Genomic DNA, 21,107 nt, shown 5'->3' on the forward strand with positions numbered 1-21,107 from the left:
CCTCTTGCATTTTTGTTCCGAGCTGGATTGGTTTGGAAATATATATAAATATATATAATTCCTCTTCTCCACACAGTAACTGCTGCCACTGCGTGGAGAGTCAGAAAAGTGAAAAATGGGTGCCATCGCCACTCAACGGAGACACAAAGTGCCAGATGAGAAATCAGCTTTTCAGTGTCCCTTGAAAGCTTTTCCTAAACTGTGCTCCATGGGCAATATTAGTGTTCTGGGAACAAGAGGAACCTAAACACTTGGAAAAATCTGGATTTTTCTGATTCTCTCACCTGATTCAAAACACATATGAGAACTTTCTGAGAAGTCCCATTACCAAAAGAGAAATATGTTACTGTTGTTTAATGATAAATAACTGTGTTTTCAGGAAAAGACTGCTTTTCTTTCCAATGTCAATATTTGTGAGTGTTCCCTAGTTTTCTCGTTATCAGCCTGGACAGTGGTGGACCAGATACATACTAAGGTGGCCTGAATCATTTAAAAAAAGGCAGAGTGACAGAGGAATTCCAGTGATAAACAAAGTGCTTTTAACAAAGAAAATTGGCGGAGCTTTATGTATACATTCCAGATACCACATTTTGATTATTTTCTTAGGGCAACAGCTAAACTTTATTCCAAAGTGCAAAAACTGGAGACTGCAACAAAAATTGCAGAAATTGGGAAATGCAACAAAAAACTGTAATACACAGGGCACAAGAGAATGGCTTCTGTTACTCGTCTAGGCATGACCTTCATGCTGGAACCCACTGAGCCCCGAGTGGAGGGACCCACCAGGGACCCCTGCCTGTGGCCTGCACCACCTCAGTACATTAGGGGGTCTTTGGAGGGTGCTCACCTTGTTCTTATTTCAGCCAGGAGCCGAACGACTGCCATCACAGGAGCTGACCCATCTCCTGTTGCAGGAAGTGAGGTGTGGATAGAGAGACTTCCCTCCTGAGGGAGCAGCATGGATTGGACTGCCTGGACTACCTTCTCAGTAATGGACAGTTTATGGAGAGGCAACGCCTGACGGCAGAGAGTTACATTCAAGTCGTTAGTTTCTAAGGTTATCTGGAGCTAATTTTCACAATTTCAGTTAAAAAACGTAAAATCACCATAGAGAAAACTGCAAACTAGACCAAAATAATTAAAAATACAACACAATGGACTATTTCTAACAAAAGAACCAAATTTTGACATCTACATAAAAGTTTCCACACAAAGGTTACTATTAAATAATTATCCCCAATATATAAATACACACAAGTAAAATTTAAGATAACCAAGTATGGTTACCACTGGCAGTGACATGTTATGATGCACTTAAAAATCACCTTACCTCTGATCTTGGAACACAGAGTCTAGACAATGGAATAGTCAGCGTGTCTGATGCTTGCGAAGTCTTTCTACAGTCTATGGGTGGGAATCTGACTGTAGCTATACCTTCCTGCTCATTGATTGAAGCCACGATTCCGATGCTCCCTGATATTCCTCTACCTAAAACCTAGAGACACAGGTGGATTAGCACTGGCAGGTGGTGCAGGCAACTAGCTGATGTGACAAGTGGGAAGAGAAAATTTACAACTGTCCTTATCGGCATTGCAGGAATAGTTTATTCTAAACGTGAGTTAAAATAGGTCCTCGAGCCCTATGTCAGGGTGACTACAACATGATTTAATCTCCAACTTTCAATTCTGAAATACTGCCCATATTAATGGCACCGCAGGACACACGTCTTCCAGTTAACACTATGCAGTACTGTCCTAGTATTTGAATAATCTGTATCATAGTGGGGATCAGAATTCATTAGTTTTCTCATATGCCTTATTTCACTTGAAGAAACAAGGATTTTTATCCAACCGGGCAGGAGATACTTGTCTTACGATGATTGAGTAATCAATGGGTGCTTCCATACGGGGGAAAGCAATGACGTGGGTGCTGGTGGCCAGTTACCTGAACCTCGGACCCTATCTTGATCGTCTCCTTGAAGCCTCCGAGCGCACACAGTGCGGCGACGGCCTGGCGGGCTATTCTCTGAAGTTTGGCGAGTTTTCTGCCACTACTGCTCCCATTTTCCAGAATGCTTTCTGCATATTTTCCCAATTGTGGAATGTACATCAGCGCACGAGACAGAACCTACATATAAGAAGCAGCCAGTGTAGGAGGAGTTAAAGCCTTGGTCGTTTTGGTACTAACGGTGATGAGATGTCTACAACAGTGCCCGGGTCCCATGTACTGAAGCACCTCTGGATATGGGAGGGATGAAATAACTATCAGGTATGACTACTGACATTCCCGCCTTATTCGCCTTAGGTAATTGGACAGAACTGGAAATACACAACCTCAAAATGCGGGAGGCTCACACATTGTGTTAATAAAATCCCTGAAAGAAAGCAAAATTTCATCTGAAGGAAAACCATCACAGCCTATGGCCTACATCCCAACATCCAATCACCTTTAGGGCATAATATAAAGAGTTCACTTGAAGAATGACTATGGGAAAGGGAAGTGATTACAAGCAACGACTATCATTTGTAATAATGAATTACTGACAGAGCACTCAGGAAGTGTTCAATCACAGAGGCCTCCTTAGGACTTAGTAAGTACCCTTCACACACCCCAATAAGCCAAGGTTCGTGACTTCCTAATGTCGGTACCAGACAAACACAAGCAAGAAAGAGAAACAAGGGGCGCCATTCTTTTCCTGAGAAGACTGTCCTGTCTTCTGCAAAATTAGAACTGGAGGCAATAGGAGATGTGAGGGATCAGAGCTGAAACTACTAACCCAAAGCAAACTCCAGGGAAAAACAGTTAACAAATCTAACTGGCCATTTTGGAAAATCTCTACTAAAATGTCCCTTGCTAGGCATGATTCCAAAAGAACACTCACTGCCTTCTTGCTCTTTGGTTAAACAGTAAATGCTGTACTAACCTTTTCCGCTGTTGTGGTCCATATTTGAGCAGCATTTGACTCGGGTGCCGTTAGCAAGCTATGAAGCAAGGCAATCACTTCCGCGGCCATGCTATTGGCCACGTGCCCACTGATGAAGGGTCTGACGGGGTCGGTCCTGCAAGTGCCAACAGGGGAAACCGTCAGGGCCCAGCGATGGCTAAGAATGCAGAGGGTTAGCCTCTCATGGAAACATTTTCTATTCTTACAAGAAGTAGACTTTGTTGACTGAGAAAAAGAGAAGTCTAAGTCATCATAAGGATGAAATTGCTTCTCTCATGTTCCTTCTGGTAACTAAAGAATCCTGTGAGGCAATGGACCTTGAACTTTGGATTGTGTAAGCCATCGGGATGCGAGGAAAGACACGGCATCTGGCCTGGCTTGCAAGCACAGAACACCTTGTACCAACTTCCAGAGGCAACACTCATTCATCCTTTCCATGCTTAGAAAGAAGTTTATGTGTACAGTTGGGATGGTGGGGCGTATTGTTCGGAAGAAGTAAAGGTAGCAAGACCAGTTTACTAAATACTCAAAAATAACTATGGCTGGTGTTCCAGGTAGTGGCCCTGCTCAGCAAAGCAATCCTTTGGCTACAGATGTCACTCAGCCAGGGGTGCCTCCCTATTCGTCCATCACAACCTCAGACGGGTATTTTAAGCCCTCAGTCCTCATTTCCAGCAGGTCAAGGGGCTGACACAAAATGAAAACCGTAAGCACAAACCCATTACAAAGTACATCTGAGAAGAGTGCAGAGAGGTTCTACCCTGTGAAAGGTTTGTACCTCGCAAGTTCTGAGTTCCTCTCTCGGCAAATGGAGGTTTGGGCGGTTTTCTTTTTGTCACCCGTGGACAGTCCGCTCACAGTCTCTGGGTTGACTGATTCTACAGGTGGCCCGATGCTGACAATGAGGCCCGACTGTGCCCACTTGGTTGCCTTTCGAAGAGCTGCTGCGGCCTCTTCTGTGATCACTTCACAACAGCCACCCTGGAGGTCAGTTTGAAGACATTCTCGACATTCATTTCACTCTTCTCAGCACTATACTTTGTAAAACCTGTTTCCCCCACTTACCAAAGCAATCCAGGCCTATTTTTAAAGATTCAAATATTATTATATGTAGGAAGTAAAATTTCCATAAACATCCTATGTCCTCACCCAGTCACAGATAAGTGTTAGTCTAGATTTTTCCCCCCATGCAAATTCTGACATATATAATCAGGAATCACACTATACAGTTTTCCAACTTATTTTCATCAGTTCTCAATATATCATGAGTATTTCTATATTGAGATATACATATCTAGCTCTTTTTAATAGTTGTAAGTAATTCATTATATGAATATAACACTTCGCTTGAAAATTTATTTTTAAATTTTTTAAAATTGAGGTGTAATTTACACGTAACAATTTCTTTAACCAATCCCCTATTTATGGGCACACAGATTTTTTATTTTATTTTTTTACAAACACAACTGTGAAGAACATGGCTGTCTCTGGATACCTGAGAATGCCTTTTTACCATCACTCTGACAATACTGGGTATTAGCAATCTTTCTTTCTTTCTTTTTTTTTTTCCCCAGAGAATTTTTATGAGAGTTTATTTAAGCCAAAACTAACGAAAGCTGCTGAGAAGCAAGATCTCAAATGCTTCTTAGCACTCTTTCTTCACTTTATCTGACAGGTAAAAAAATGACACATTACTATTGTTTTTATTCCTTTCCTTCATTTATATATTGTGTAATTTGTGAGCTTGGGCATATTTTTATATTTTGATGGGCTCATTGTCTTTATTTCTTATTATCTATTATTACTTTTAACCGACTTTCATCTATTATCACTTTTAAAGTATTTTTAGGCTGTAAACATTTTTAACAGAACTAAGAAAAAATTTCTAGGTCAAAACCAAGAGTTCTCTTTTGCATTTTAACATTAATGTCAAATTGATTTTGACTAGTTCTCTGGAAAATGGCCTTAGTTAAGCCACTGACTTCAATTTCTTACCCTGCCTCTTTGTAGGAACTTGAAAAATTCTCATGGAAACCTGAAGCATGGCAAATGTTCTTCCATCATGGGTCTTGTCAGAGCAGGTTTCTCTCCATTAAGCTTACCTTGGTCATGTCCCGATCCATTTTCACGACTTTCTCCATGTTGGCACCAGTACCAAGTCGGAAGGGCCGTCCTTCTGAACTACTAAAAAGGGAAGACAGAGAAAAGCAATGACTTTACAGGCCCGTCACAGGTGGGGGCGGTATGCCGTGAGGCAACCCAGTAATGGCCAGGCTGCCATTACATGCCACAGCACGCTTTTAAAATCCACAGAAGACTCAATTTTTCCACAAAGGAAATAATTTATTATTGCTTAATTATAGCCTTTTTAGGGATCAAAACAACAGCTGTTTTCAGAGTTTAATGATAATTAAAAACCTACATGAAAATGACGTCCAACTAAAGAGCTGAAAGAAGCTGAGAGTCTGAACCTATAAACAAGGGAAGGCCAGGCCCACACTCAGTACGTGATCTAAATTCCACAGTGAGGGGATTATACCAACAACATACTTTTGATGCCTTGGTGTGAATGACTGGATCTCCCTTTCTAATAGTTGACCTCCCTCTGCCACCAAATTCGTACTATGGCATTTTGCACGCCCCAGGAATGTTTCCTGGAGATTTGTCCATCTGAGCTCTGACCTGCCCTGACCCTTAGTTTATGCCAGTAGCCCATTAGTGTTTTCAGTTGCCATGATGACAGACAATGGACCCAAGGATGAGGATGACAGCTCCATCAAGTCATTTATTTGAAGAGAGGACTCTTCCACCTGAGACATAAACACCTGCTCTAAATTCCCTGTATTCTGTGGCAAGCCATCCTGTTGTCCTAGAGCCCACTAACAGGGCCTCTGTAGGTTTGTAATCATTGGACAATAAGGGCACTTTTTTACTTCCTTGTGCAGCAAGCATACCATTCATACTTCAGTGAATTAAAGCTTTAAAAAAGTTTCTCTATTTCTCCACCTCACAGCTCAAGGCATCCTAAAATTTACTGATGGCCAAAGGACCCCAAACACCATGTGTATCATTCCTTCTCAAGGTACAAGGCACACTCAGACTCTCATCAAACACAAATGACATTCTCAACAGGGCTTTCGCTCGCTGTTGGGTTTGCAGACATGGTGCTGAGTTGTGGAGAAAGGCCTGCGCCTCAGCTCAGCCTCAGGTTCTCCTTGGGTGACACCAGGGATGGCAGTAACGGTGATGATACCTAAGGATTGCTGAGAGGGCGGAGACGGGTGATGTGTGTAAGGGGCTTGCTCAGCACAGTGTGTGCAACATGGAGGTGCTGGCTGCCATGCAGCTATTACAATCATCGTCACCTTAGCAAGGGCTGGAGAACCTCATGGGATGACTGGTCTTCTCGCTTGTGGATGAAGATAGACAGCTTGCCATCCACTGCTTCACTCTCTTCTCCAGGATCTTTATCTCCTTTTAAGGAATTCTTAGGACTGCTTTTTGTCAATGTGGTGTCAGGTTCAGAAGCGGTTGGAGAAAGAACTGTCTGACATCCTTTCAGCAAACAGAAAAATTGCAAGGTTGTCTGTGCCGGGAAAACACGGTTTGGGAACCTCCCTTCCTCCCTCTCTGCCCCTCTGTCCCTTCTCCCTACTCCGTCTCCTGTCACAGAGCACAGCTGCTGCTGTGGACCAGTGAAAGCTCAGTCTGACTATGCACAGGCGGTGGGCACCTCAGTGCATTCTCCAGTCCAAAGCGGCTCACCTGGTACCACATAATCTGCCAGCTTTGCTAAGAGCAATGAGGCGATCTTGGATGCTGGGTCGCTGGGATCCTCCTGCTCACTGTTCAGGGAAGGGACAGAGTAGCTCCACGGGGGGAGCTCTACATTCCCACAGTCTTCCACACTCATGAGTGGGAGCGCCGCCCGGCACAGCTGGAGAATGATGAGGACCAGCTTCGGAGATGGGCGCTGGTCAAGCAGCAGGGAGAGCAGTTTGGACACACAAGCCGGCTGGCTCAGGATGGCTTTACCTATGTGACTCCTGGAAAAGAAGGGAGAAAAGGGACCCCATGCTGAGAATGCTGATGTATAGAAATTCAGAAGCAAGAGTTCCCTAAGTGGGGTTACGCAAACTGACGACTTCAGATTCATGAGAAGACATGGGTTTGGCACCATGTTTTGATGAAGGAGAATGCTGATGTATAGAAATTCAGAAGCAAGAGTTCCCTAAGTGGGGTTACGCAAACTGACGACTTCAGATTCATGAGAAGACATGGGTTTGGCACCATGTTTTGATGAAGGAGAATGAAGATTTTTTTGTAATTATCTGATGGAAACTCACAATTGGCCAATAATACTTAAAAAGAAAGATTTTGGGATATTTTCTGATCGCCGATGTTTACTTCCTTGAGATCCTGTAGTCCAGGGCGCCGAGACTTAGAAACCCAGGCTCGGACTCCTTAGCTTTCTAAGGAGTGCTTCGAGACCAAACATCACATGGCATTGCACAGGCCCCAACGGCCTGGGATCTGTCAAAGCTGAACCCGTGACTTTCACTAAGAAGAAAGGGTGCAGTCCAGCGGAAGCCACAGAACAGGCGGACTCAGGTGGACAAGATTTCGTGGGCCTCATGGCTCACACATAATGGGATTAAACCTCCACAGAGTATCATCTTTTAAAGAAAGACACAGGGTGAGAAAGCGAGCTAATTACAGGTCCTGACTGATTATGCTTTAATCTTGCTATAATGAGTGTAATGATTTTTGGTGATTGAATACAAATGCACTGGACGCGAAAGGCTAGCAGATGTTACCAGCAAAGTATTAAAACAAATGATAGTATTTTATGATGTAGATATTCACTTAAATAACCCTCGCATTTTGGAACTAAATACTATTTTTCAGTGACTGTATTCTCTACTATTTTTCTTGAGGCAGGGGCATGTCAGAACAGCCGAGTAATTTAGATGTTTCAAAAGTCAACCACCACCCAAAGGAACCCCCAATCATTCAAGAAAGCCACCGGCTCCCACAGCCCCAGCTGGGCTTGCCGTACCTGGAGAGGTCATTGAGGAGACTAAGGACATCTTGGAGAGCGTCATTCCCAGCAGCCTGGTTACCACAGCACTCAGTGGCGCGGGCAAGATGGTTGGTGAGAAGGCTGGATACCTGACGGGCCAGACCTGAGTGCACCGCCTCTGTGGAGCCGCCTTCAAAGTCAAAGAGAAAGTCTGGTGAAAACCCAGGGAAGCCCTGGCGAGCCTGCAGGTGTGGCCAGCCCTCCCTCTCGGCCTCCCTGTATTAAAGCCCTCCGCTTGCCCCATTTCTCTTTAACTTGCTCCGTATTTTATTAGCCACCCCATTAGCGTCTCCTTGTGATGTAACATCTGCACATCAAAAAGGTAATAGTAACTTGTAACATGATTCAATGTTGGAGAAAGACACTATTCTTAATTAAAACAATGTAATTAGCCCATACAAAACCAAGGAACATACTGAGATTGACAGGGAAGAATCACCATTTGACTGTGATGGAAAACATTTTAGTTTTTAACTCACACCCTACCTCTTCTCAAACACAGTAAGAGAGCTTTTTGGATCTTTCTATTTTTGCTATAGTTCCAGAGCCCCCCCACCCCGCCCTCCAAGCATCTCTTGTGAAAGCCACAAAAACTATTTGTCATTTCCTGAATGTCCATGCTCTCTTAGATCCCTGTGCTGACACACACTGTTTATTCTGCTTGGAAGTCTGTTATCCTTCAAGAACAACTGACATGTCTCCTTCTTTGGGGACCTCTGCCTGATTCCTAGCACAGCTCGTCTAGAAAAACCTCTCTGTCCCATGGCACTTTGTATGCATCTTGTTTATGGCATTGATGACACTGTCATTATTTGTTCATTGGTCTGTTTCCCCCACTGGACCACATTCCTTAAGAGGAAGAACAGTGCCTTATTCATCTTATGCCTGGCTCTCAAGACAATAAAAAGCACGGTGAATGAATAAACAGATAAACAAGCTACATGGCACACAGACCTGGGACATTATGGAGAAATTATCCTTGAAGTACACTTTTAAAATGGGATACTTTTAAAAATGTAGTTGGGAAACAGCACCTTGAAAAATGCAACTGAAAGACTATTTCATGAAAACATTTATTTGGAGACTGTTAGCAGTGTTGACAAGAAGGAAAACAAAAATCTCGGTTTCCTGGGGTTACCGTACTCCTTCCGGCAAGGTGATTGTTATCTTTCCTGCCCCCTCCAGCTTTATTGAGGTATGATTGCCAAATAAAAATTGTATATACTTAGATTGCACGATGTGATTTTAAAAAAAGGTGTGGGACGTGATTTAACTTACACATACATTGCGAAATGACTATATCGAGTTAGTTACCACATCCATCACCTCCCATAGTTGCCTTTCTTTTTTTGTGTGTGATGAGAACACTTAAGATTCACTCTCTTAGCAACTTTCAAATGTACAATGAAGTTTTATTAACCATATTCGCCTGGCTGTATATTAGATCCCCAGAACTTTTCACCTTATAACTTCAAGATTGTCTCTTTGACCAACATCTCCCCATTTCCCACTCTCCCTGAAAACCACTCTGTTCCTGTCCTCTCTGTTTCTGAGTTTTGCTTTTTTAGATTCCATAGATAAGTGAGATCACGTTTGTCCTTCTGTATCTGGCTGATTTCACTTAGCATCACGTCCTCCAGGTTAGGCAACTGTTTAATGTCATAGTGTCGCTATACATTTTCATAGACCTGTGCTGATGAAAAGGCTGTCACAAAATCATTCATTGAGTAAACCCAACTGATTATGTCATTTAACACAGCTTCTAATTCCCCCATCCCGCACAAATGATAAACAGAAGAAATCAAGGAGTTTTAGAGAGGAATCCTGCTTCTCACCTTCTTCTTTCTCCCACTCAACACAGCGGTTGGCAAGCACCTGGAAAGCTGCCCAGGCCATGGTGGCCACCTTCTGCTTCTTGGTTTGCTTCTCGCTGCAGCTGGACTCAGTCTGACTGCTCAAGCTACACAGTCGATCCATGAGCTGAACAAGGCCACTGCGTACCAGGCACTTCTCTTCACTCCTGGGCCATGCGGAAAGGGTGTACAAAATAAACGTAACTGACCAGCTCTCAGGATCCTCTCACGCAAGCCTCCGGTTATCAAAGGGACTTAAAACATGTTGGTATAGTTCTCTGTCTATAACGTAGGATACTACCATGTATAACTGAACCCAGAAACATTTTTGTAGAATGAGGATTTCCTTCACAAATAAGGAGCTTCCCGTCCTGGTTTGTTCATACAGAACAGCCAAGTAAAAATTGATGGAATCAACTCAAGATTGCCATATAGAAAATACCAAAGATGCCAAAAAACTGTATACAAGTGGACACTTTGGTCAACGTTGCTCCAACAGTAGTTTGCCGTCATCAGAAGTGTCTGGACGCTGATGGGAACCACTCTGAGCACCTCTTATCATTGCAGAAGTTAAACGGGACTTGTATCCATCTTTTGCTATCGGTATATATTGAGGATTATAATACAATTTTAACAGTTTTTTCCTTTCTTAAAATGTGCATACATTTTTTTGGCACCTCTGTGTGTGTGTGTATTTATACATTCAGTTACTTACATACATATTTTATCATAAGGGGATTCAAGGGATGACTTCATAGGTGCCTGACACCTTCAAACTATTCATCAAGTGACTGAGAGGAAATAAATGTGCACATGCAACAAATTTCTGCCAAGTATGTAAGCAATTTCCTAGGGACCCTTTTCTTTCCTTCAAACCTCTCCACTCTGACAATGTAATGGGATCTCCAATGGCCACTTCTGATCACGTAGGAGCTCAACAATAAGGAATTTACTTACCTGAATAGTAACTTCAGGCGTCAGGAGGCAAACTCATTTAACCAAAAGTAATAATGCCAAAGGATAATCAAAGCAAAAAAATCCAGGTTTTCAAATTAAAAATATCTTTAGTTAATCAAGTACATTGCGGTGTAACTTACAAACAATAAAAGGCATTTCCTTGCTTACCTGGTATAAGGTATGGTACACAGGAGCCCAATGCTATTTGCACACGCAATAGGGTACCGTGCACACAAAGACACAACAGAGGTCATGGTCTCGCCAAAGGCTTCCTGGACCTGCTCGACCATCCCACCACAGGTCAGTTCTTCAATTCTATGAAACAGAACCCAAACTCAGCCTTCTGAACCATGTCAAGAACAGTGATAGTGAGCGTAAGAGCAGGAGAGTTCTTCTGAGAAACCCAAGCGTGTTGCGATGAATCCAGGAGGGAAGGGATCTCAGAGATCACTGGGATTTCCCAAACTGTAGGACCACAAGCGATGGCTGGACAGGATTTCTGAGTGTGCCTCAAAGGCAATCCACACTCAGGCAAGTCTGGGAAATCCTAGGTTAGGTACAGTGAACAGGGCTCCCTACTGCACAACTACTCAGAACTCTCTAAGGTCAATCAAGTGCATCGCATCTCTAAGAACAGGAAGATGGTACCCAACATTTCCCAAGCTTACTGAATAATGAAACCAATTATTGTAGACACACCTACACTATCCCATGCAGCACCAAATACTGTAAATGCAATTGTACTAATGAGAAAACCAAGGCACAAATAGATTAGCTAAGTGTCATTTTCAAGTTCACACTCCAATTATTAACAGAGCATGAGAATCTAGTTGATAGGAAATGAGACTTTCCCACAATTAAAACATCACTTAGGGTAGATTCTATTGCAATTACTATTAGTTGAGAACTGGAACTATCCAGATTTATCTACAAAGATTTGCAACATAGTATGTTCATAATAGCAAAAATAAATAAGTAAAACCTAAGGTTTAAAAGTAGGGCATTGGCTTAATAAAAAAATTCAGGAATATGATACTGTGCTATACAACTACTAAAAACATTATAGGTGATATCTACAGTTAGAATAAAGACAGCATACACTCAAATGTCAATACGTTTTACCTTAAGCTACAGCGTTTACAGGTGGGTTTTATTTTATACTTCAGGATCTTCTGTGGTTTTTCAAATGTTTGACATATGACATGAGTAACTGAGGGGAAAGGACAGAGTGCTGCCAGTGTCACAGAGACATTATTCTGGGAGTAAGCTGTGGTAATGTGAGCGTCACCATGCCTTGAGGGCACCGCTGGGGTTGGTGGGCACGTGCCTGCTCTGGCCAGTGAGCCAGAGCTGGCAGCTCTGGGGACGGCGGTCTCCTCTCGCCTGGCCTCTGTGGTGACTGTAAGCCACGACGGACCGCGATGGACGTGAGCAGGGACCAGCAGTTTGTTTTTTAAGCCGCTGAGATTTTGGAGTTGTTTGTTTCCACAGAATAACCCGGCCTTTCCTGACTGACATAGAAATTTCTCAGGATATTCACATTAGCTCTTCGCTAGCACCTTTTCCTCCAGTCACTGCCCTGGCTTGTGGGCCAGAATTCCTCAGAGAGGTCCCAGGAGGCTCAAGACGCCTCCTGCAATTTCAGTCCAGGACCTGCAGGAAAATGCTTTTTCTATATTTACCTGACGTTCTTTGAAGCCCAGTAGGAAACTGGTAGAGAATAATTCCTCACAAATAAGGTACAAAACCTTATTCAAAGTCAGTATCTACAATTATGTTTTTAGAAATTGATCCACTAAAAAAAAAAGGACAAAAGTATACAAAAATTGAGGTAGAAGGATGCTGACCGAATCACCATTGTGAATGCAAAAACAAAACAGAAAAAAGGGAAGGAAAGATAGGGAGTGGGGGCGAGGAAAGAACGAACCTACGTGTCCATCAGTCAGGGGGAGAGTTAAATAAAATACAGCCATCCATACGATGGAGGTCCACGAAGTTTTAAAAACTATAAAGCAGATCTACATGTACTGACATGAAAACATAGAGACATCCAAGAGATACGGAACAAAACAACGAAAACAACAAGATTACAGTGCGGTATGTGTACTATAACCTGAACTAAGCTTTTAAAAAAAGAATACCACCCATACCCAATTACGTGTATAAAGAATTAAACAGATATTTATGAATGTGTAGTGAATACAACAAGCTCTTAATGAACAGAGTGGAATTTAGGAAGGAAAGGTGAGCAGACGTATGTTCTGTTCTACTATGTGCTGAATTTTTTACAAAATCACGTACTTCTGTTTTAGGGGAAGCCATGAGCAAACACCCCTGCCTACGGTTTGGCCCCAGGAACCATCTTCGGAAGGGCTCGTGCCCATTCCGACAGCGCAGTATGAAGGAACAGAAAGAGCTGACCTGGGTCCGCCCTGAAGGACCATCGTCACGGGCCCCACGAGGTGCGTCACGCCCCCGACTCGCACGGCCGCCGTCAGCAGCTCCCGCATGTGCATCAGGGCCTGCTTGCGAGTGTTGCCCCGCCGCCACCTGGTCTGTGCAGCCAACAGGAAACTGCTGCTGGACACCTGGAACGCATGAGAAGAAAGCCCACCTGACTCCTGCCACCTGGCCCACGGCCCCCTGAGCAGGCAGGCAGGTGCTACTCATCTGCAGTCGCCGAAATGGGACCTACAGCTTGGTCAGGGTTGGTGCCGATGAAGGCAAACAGCTGGCCCAGCAGGACGCTGTAGGTGGGCTTGTCCCTGCTGTCCTCGATGGCCAGTGACTGCAGGAGCGTGAAGGAGCTGCTGCGGTGGCTGGTCACGTGGCGCCGCCTACGGGAAAACCAGACCCTCAGGGCCTGTGGTGGCGAGGAGCCTTCCTCCGCAAGCGGGAATCCCTGGCCATTAGCTACTTACCTCTGATTTGCTCTAGTAAATTCCAAATCTTCATTACCAATCATTTCCAGGTCAGAAGGAGCCGACATGCTACGAAGAAAAACCGGCTGCCGCACAGCAGGAGATATCACCTTTGTTTCAGAAGCTGATTTACAAGCTGGAACAGAAAGGAATAAAAGGGTTCACTGTCTATTTGTACGGGTAGCAGCAACAGCTAAACAAGGACCTACCAGTCTCATTAAGGGTACCTTTGCTTTCTATGAGAGTTCAGCCACCCAACCAGCTAGCAGAGCATACTGATTTTTTTAAGGACAATTTTTTTCAACCGTGGATATTAAATTAAAAATGACCTTAACTTGGAACAACTAGAATCTTTTTATCAAATGGGGTTTCCAAAGAAAGGCTGGAAAACTAATTTAATTTCATAAACTAGCAATGTTTGCGTTAGTATAAGCATTCTAAAAAGCAAGAGAGGACAGAGAAAGTAATTTCTAGAAGCAAAATTTCTCAATCCAAATAAATGCAGACCCATTTTTTTCAGAGATGGCCTTTGTTTCCCCCTTAATCCTAGATTTATTTAGCTGACTTACTGCCACCTGGTGACTTCTCTGCTTTGATCATAGTTGGTATGAGTAAATATCATGCTTGAGCTAGAATCTGACCAGCCCCTTCCGGCAAGATATATTGCTTAACCCATCCAGAGAAATCATTGTATTATAAAAGAATACTTCAAGGGCAGAGACAACACTACATGTAAAGATCAACTGAGATTAAAAGACGTTAAGAAAGTGCTCGCTTCGGCAGCACATATACTAAAAGGCGTTAAGAAAGTAGAGAAGCGGTCATCTTCTTTGAATCTATCTTAAGAATGGTTAGACAGCTTCAATCTAAAAACCGTGAGTTTTGAAGATGATGTTCTCTCTCAGGAAACTACTAGTTCATCACCTCTGATACCAAGAGCCCCTTGGAAAGCATCCCAGCCTTAGGGAGTGGTGACGTCTTTCTATGGGACGTTTAATTTACCAAGGGCTAATGTGGCCAGAGATGTGTAGCAGACCACCTGGCATGGAACCACACCGCAGACTTTCCCTGATGTCCTCAGGGAGTGAAGGCCGATCCCCAGGGTCAGAAACCCCGGGGTCAGCGTAGACTTCTCCAAGTGAGAAGAGCCCTGGGTGATCGGCTGGGGTGCACACGAGTTTGCTTGCCCGACAGTGTCCAATGGACCGTGATCTAGACAACAGGGAGTCTTTCATTTAAGAACATGTTTATTCAACTTGTTCTCCCAGGGGAAGAATTCACACCTGTTATTCGGGACTATGCCCAGTGGTGTGGATCTGGCTTAAGTAAGAAGATTCATTGATTTCCCTGAGAAATGTGCTTTCAGGCTAACAATTAAAATGTGACCAGGAAAAAAATTAATAGTGGAAATTCATGCTAGAAGGTTCCACTTAATTACTAAAGATGAAATGTAAACTCAGCATCAAGTAAAGAGGAAAATATGATGCATTGGAAGATTCCCAGCGTGGACTATCTAATTATACGTTACCATGAAAATGATAAAGCATCAACTAAAAACAAGGGGCATGGAATTATAAAAATACATGTTATTGGGCTCCTTAGATGCTCCTAAGAATAAAGGAAGGAGGCAGGCAAGAAGGCACCCCTCATGCGTAGGTGACTCACAAGACACCACATAAATTAAATGAAAAGCATTTTCTGGGTGGAAAAAGTAAAAGGCAAAATAAAAAATGTTGAAATTCCCTTTCTAGGAGTACGCAGAGGGATTTTTTTTTTTAAGTAGCTGATGTACATTTTTTGAACAGACTAGCACAGAGAGCCTGTGCAGGGCTGGCCTTGAGCAGTACCCGGTGTTTCTGCAGGGGTCCCCGAGATGCTTCTGGTGAGGCCAGACTGGGCCGCAATGGTGACGTGCAGCAAGAGCTCGGCTCGGTTCATTAAACTCTTCACTAAAGTCTTCGTTTTAGCCAGTGGATGTGAGGGTTTCTGAATAAGAGAATTCACTTCTTGTAGGAACTTCTCCCTATAAAGAAAGGCTGATGTGCATTTAGTCGTTCTCTAGTTTACCAAAATCAAAGTTTTTTAATTACAACCAGTATGAGAAGATAGAGGGGAAACTAAATAAAAGTCACCTGATAAATATTGCTCACCTCCCTCTTTCCCCATCTGAGGGGAGCAGTGTTATAAATTCTGGCCAGTTTTAGCTCTTTATTTCTGCCCCATTTCAAATGCCTAGATGCTAACTTTTGAAGGGTAAAATCAAAATTTCCAAATTACCAAAACAGTTCCAACTCTAAAATATTTAGTGAATGCACCATCTTTTTTAAAATATCTGTTAAGACACTAGATCTTCACGTCTTGTTTTGAGCATCAAGGTAATAAATTAGCTTTACATAGTTAGTTATTAACGTCACTAACCTCAGTGATAGGACCATGTTTTCAAGATCATTTCCATCAAAGGAGACTTCCTTCATTGAACACAAAAGTTCTAGGTCTTTCATTTTGTTCTAAAGAAGGAAAAATCAAGAAAAGATGGTATGCAGGATTTGCAAAAACTGAGTTTTACTGTGCATCTTAAAAGGAATAGAAAATTTCAGGGGAAAAAAACACCACCTTTGATCCACATTTCTATGCCAGAAGCACATTTGTAAGTTATTTGATATTTTAATGGTTAAAGATGATATTGGTCACTTTCTGGGGATTTCGTCAGTGTTTGTGACTCTGCCTCTTATTTATTTGTTAAAGCTTCAAAGCAAAACTTGATAATGATGGTAACTTCTGTATAAAACTATTAATCAGTCAAAAAACAACCTAATGAGTACTTTATTATTTGTATTATTGACAAGTTGACCTAATCGATTTTATTTAACCCTTTTAAAGAATGGGTACATTTTGGGGTGTGCCACATGTTAAGAAGTGACATTTTTTCTCTACACACACACACACACACACAAACACCTTGGCACTGTAAATAGCAATGCCCCAGTGATAAATCATACAGTTTGCTCACCTCATTAAAATGGTAATCATAGAAGAAAGGCATGTTGTTTTCCAGTTTCCCCTGCATGGCCTCATCAACCTCACTTTGCCATTTTTGCTCCAATTCTGCAACACTCTAACAGATACATTAAAATGTAAAACAAGGTGATAATAAATGCAGAATAAAAGCAAGTACAATCTGCAATCTATAAATTCTGAAATTTTTTTAGCATCAATAATTTTTTAAAATGCCGATCGCTTTTAGACTTCATTACATTTCTAGGAAGGAAATGATTTCCTACAGTTACAAGAAAAATTTCAACGGTGTGTAGCTTTCACTTACTTGCAGCTGTCTCTCCATGGCATTGAGTTTCTTAAAAGTCTCTCCCATAATTTTACACAATAAATCATATTCCTCGGCATGTTCTTCTTGATACTGGAAATTTATTAGGGACTGCAGTGCATCAACCAAGTTCAAGTGCTTAATAACACATGATACCACCATTTCCTCCATCACATCTGGCTGAATTACTTCTCTGCGATCACAATGGAAACTAGTTAGGTATATGCCATGCTCTCAACCAGTACTGTATTTTATAGGTTGAAGATCATAGGCTTTGATTTAAATATATTAACTATTCACCACGCCTTCTATATTGCAATAAAGAGGCATGAACATTATATAATGGCTTTCATATCAAATTGGCAATGATTAAATATATTTAACTGATCAAACAAACATTGGCTGACAAAACTGAAAATTAAAGACTCTTCCTTTTCTATGACTTATATATTTTGAGTTATAGTCATATTAGAGCTGGAATAGGTCTAAGGCTAAAAAACATTTTTGGCACTATTTATCTGCCAATTAATTTCATGTAGTTTACAGCTTGTGGTATTTCATGAGTATGGATGTTGGGTTGAAAACAATGGTGCTTCTGTATTTTTTCGTTTTAAATATCAACTATTCTTTGTATTGTTTGCTCTGAAATGGCTCATCTTGCCTCAGAAGGCAGAGCAGAGGCCTGCAAAGTAGATTGCACTCTAAGGATGAATACCACAAAGACATTTATAACTGTAAGACTTCACGTTCTAAAATAAATACCTGTCGTCATCTCTCTAGACGTCAAAAATAAAGAAATGTCTCTTGACTCTATGGAAACCAGCTGATAACCACTATAGAAGGTCAGACCACCTAAGAAAAACCTAGACCTTGTCAAACTTCAGCATATATCAGAATCACATGGAACAATTGTCAAAACAGATTCCTGGGCCCCATCCTCAAAGGCTCTGATTCAGGAGGTGTGAAATGGGGCCCGAGAACTAGCAAGTTCCCAGGTGAAGCTAACACTGCCAAGTGAAGGCCCACATGTTGAGACCAGCTGCCCTGGAATACCACCTGGCTAGCAGTCATTCTGCAAACATAAAATTTAAAGTTTTTCATAGTTGCTAGACTCCGAGGAGAAATACACCCCTTTCAATTATTTAAATATTTTTTTTACCCCATTGGGAAAACTAAAATGCCACATAGCAACATACTTTATACTTGGTCTAAACTGAGGTCTAGCACGCCCAGAAATTTCCCGGAGCTTTATCATGATTCCTGGAGGCAGCCTGATCCGGGGCAGGTCAAAGTAGCTTCCGATTGGAGGCACGAGGACGTCAGAGGGGTAGGTGAATTCTCTGTCTTCCTCTATGGTCAGAGGCAGTGGAGACGGGCTTGGAGTAAGGGCAGGGGAGATGACGCCATTGGCCTCCACCTGCCACTGGCACCTGAACAGACAGAAAACATCCTTTTCTATTTGGAAAGCTACTTAAAGTTGGCAGATAAATCAAATATACGATTTAAAACATACGTATTTACTATTTATTCATCAAACCTTCTCCAGAAGCTAAAGAAAAATGAGCGTGTTATACAAAACCACATCTTGGGGGATCTACCTCCTCCCCAACAATTTATTATGAAACCTTTTAAATTAGAAAAGTTGAAAGAATTACATGGTGAACACCCATATACCCATCACCTAGATTCTAGAATAAACATTTTGCTCGGTTTGCTTTATCTCCCATCTGCCCATCCTTTTGGGGATCCTTTAATTTAATTACACGATATTTGGGTTGGAGAAAAGCTCACGCAGATCAAGGCTGAAATTTCAAATTTAGTAAGGAAAGAGCCAGAAGGCACTTTGGTGTAATTTTCATTTTATTTCTTAGACACAATGACACCCATGGGATTGTCAGGCAGGAAGCACAATCAGCTGGGCAATGTCCTAAAAGTAGTTTTCCACATAAAGTCCTTTCTCCTTTGAGAGCAAAAGTAGCCCCGTTTGAGCCTTTTGTTACCTTTGTAAAAGTTTGGACCGCAAGAGCTCCTGACAGGCTTCTTCTTCTTTGGTAATTTCTGGTCCGTTATACAGGATTCTCAACATGGAACAAGCCAACACAGACAGACCTAGCGCCAGGTCTACCAGGAAGGGCAGGCCCCCTGACACATCCTCCGAAGACTCCTACAGTGCAGACAGGGGCAAACCACACTGGTCAGTGATCACGGGGGAGCCCTTCCACCTGTGCTCACCACACTGCACTGGCCCCAACTGCAGGGGCTCACAGAGCGGCACTGGGTATCATGCCTATGGGACACAGGGACAGCATCCAGCACCATGAGCGGATAGATGGTGGCACTGGAATGACCACAGAGGGAAATTTCAACCAGTTCTGCAGAGAGAAGAGCCAATAAGACTCCATATTAGAAACAGCTTGATTCTTGGGATATTCCTCTCAGCTGTGCCTAGCTGGGTATAAATCACTATTTCATTTTGTCATCTCCATCCTGTGCTCGCACCAAGATGTTGTCAAAGATTACACTGAATTCATTCCTTAAATATTGAGGGCCTACTTCAGACCAGCTATTGTTCTGGGTGCCTGAGATACACCAAAGAACAAAACAAAGACCCCTACCCTCGCAGAGCGTACATTCTAGCAGAGAATTCCACTCTATAGAGAGTCTTAGCTGGCTTAAACTCAAGCAACCTCCCAGTCTAACAAATGTTTTACAAATCAGGCAAGTTGAGGGGTTAGTAAACTCCTATTACTCCCTCTCTCTCTTTTTTTTCCAAGTGGAAAAGAATTTAGTTACACAGATTTCGGGGGGGTGGGGGAGAGGAGGTGGTATCTGTTGGGCACTGCTAAGAACAGTAGATTAAACTTATATATAGCATATAACATGAGTAATTAATCAACGACAGACCTAGACTAGCAAGAAGAGCCTTTGGGAACGGCATGAAAACAACCCAGTCCTACTACTCTGAACACCCCGAATCCAAGGGTTTACTTCCATTAGGTTTTCGAGCCTTCTTCTCCCTATGGAAAGATGCTGGAGGCAGATCACCTGTCCAGGCTTTGAAGACAGACGCCCTAGCAGAGGCGTCTCTGTGCTGCTCAACTGATTTGAGGTCACAGCTAGTTTTACTCCATAAAACCACTACTGACTATTAGTAGTCTACTCCTGCCGCATGGAAGAGAGGGATGAAACAGGAGCTCATATTCTGCCCTGTTTCCAAGGCAAATATGATGTAGGTAACCAAGGCACAGAGGAGAAAGGATGTGATGCCCCCAGCAGTGGGTAGATTCAAGTACCTGAGCGCGAACTGTGCAAGCAAAGCCCCACATAGCTTTATCAGGAGTGTTGTGTTCACGGCCACTTCTCATTTCAAAGGAGAAGGTGACTGTATCTCCTTCCACCTTAAAATTTAAGGGGGGGGGGAAATGTACTTTAAAAACAAGACACACAATTTTCAAGAGAGCAATGAATTTCTGAGCTTTACTTTCAAAAGGACCACATCAATATTTCACTCCTTTTCTCGCTTGCTTTTTAAATTCAAATTCCATCCCCGTCTCATTTGGACACCAACCTTTCAGGTCTCTCTCCTGACCAGGCAGCTGTGGGGACAAAGCGTCTGTGAAATGGGTCACAGCTGCCCAAATAGCAGGATCAAAGTCAAGATTACTCAAATCTTGAGCAATAAATTGCAATAAATTCCTCAGATTTCTATTCTTTCTGCCCCGAGCCCCCCTCTCCACTTCACCACCTCACTTGTGCCCATAAGGCAAGCAAACGGCCAGTCTGTGAAGAGCACAGAGAGCGTTAGAAGACCTTGCTCTGTATTGTAGAACCACCACCATGAGTAAGAAACAAAAGGCAGGAGGTCACAGCACAGTCAGAAGTGTTGTGCTGATTCGGCTCTGGGTACATCCAGACCACCCACCTCCACCCCAGAGGTAACTTGCTATCTGTGACCGAATGAGGGAGGGGACATAACGTATGGGAGACAAAGACTCCGGGAACAGCCTTTTGAGAGGTTTGGGGTTTC

The 21,107-nt window shown here is 42.7% G+C and overlaps 1 protein-coding gene across 5 annotated transcripts in view; it reads right to left on the minus strand.

Moving 5' to 3' along the window:
- HECTD4 (HECT domain E3 ubiquitin protein ligase 4) overlaps positions 1-21,107 on the minus strand; it is a 173,800-nt gene that overhangs the window by 52,868 nt on the left and 99,825 nt on the right. For all 5 annotated transcript variants that reach the window (XM_081036945.1, XM_081036943.1, XM_081036944.1 and 2 more), the window contains exons 23-43: positions 20,374-20,478; positions 19,081-19,244; positions 18,277-18,510; positions 17,081-17,273; positions 16,769-16,873; positions 16,177-16,265; positions 15,606-15,781; positions 13,759-13,894; positions 13,533-13,674; positions 13,259-13,425; positions 11,006-11,152; positions 9,863-10,047; positions 8,004-8,157; positions 6,710-6,990; positions 6,310-6,499; positions 5,047-5,128; positions 3,723-3,925; positions 2,924-3,059; positions 1,945-2,127; positions 1,331-1,495; positions 848-1,017 (exon numbers count right to left, since the gene is read on the minus strand). In XM_081036945.1, coding sequence (XP_080893071.1) covers positions 848-1,017; positions 1,331-1,495; positions 1,945-2,127; positions 2,924-3,059; positions 3,723-3,925; positions 5,047-5,128; positions 6,310-6,499; positions 6,710-6,990; positions 8,004-8,157; positions 9,863-10,047; positions 11,006-11,152; positions 13,259-13,425; positions 13,533-13,674; positions 13,759-13,894; positions 15,606-15,781; positions 16,177-16,265; positions 16,769-16,873; positions 17,081-17,273; positions 18,277-18,510; positions 19,081-19,244; positions 20,374-20,478 — 3,407 coding nt within the window. The remainder of the gene's footprint in view (positions 1-847; positions 1,018-1,330; positions 1,496-1,944; positions 2,128-2,923; positions 3,060-3,722; positions 3,926-5,046; positions 5,129-6,309; positions 6,500-6,709; positions 6,991-8,003; positions 8,158-9,862; positions 10,048-11,005; positions 11,153-13,258; positions 13,426-13,532; positions 13,675-13,758; positions 13,895-15,605; positions 15,782-16,176; positions 16,266-16,768; positions 16,874-17,080; positions 17,274-18,276; positions 18,511-19,080; positions 19,245-20,373; positions 20,479-21,107) is intronic.

This window comes from Rhinolophus hipposideros (assembly GCF_964194185.1).
Source record: "Rhinolophus hipposideros genome assembly, chromosome: 24".
NCBI lineage: Eukaryota > Metazoa > Chordata > Mammalia > Chiroptera > Rhinolophidae > Rhinolophus > Rhinolophus hipposideros.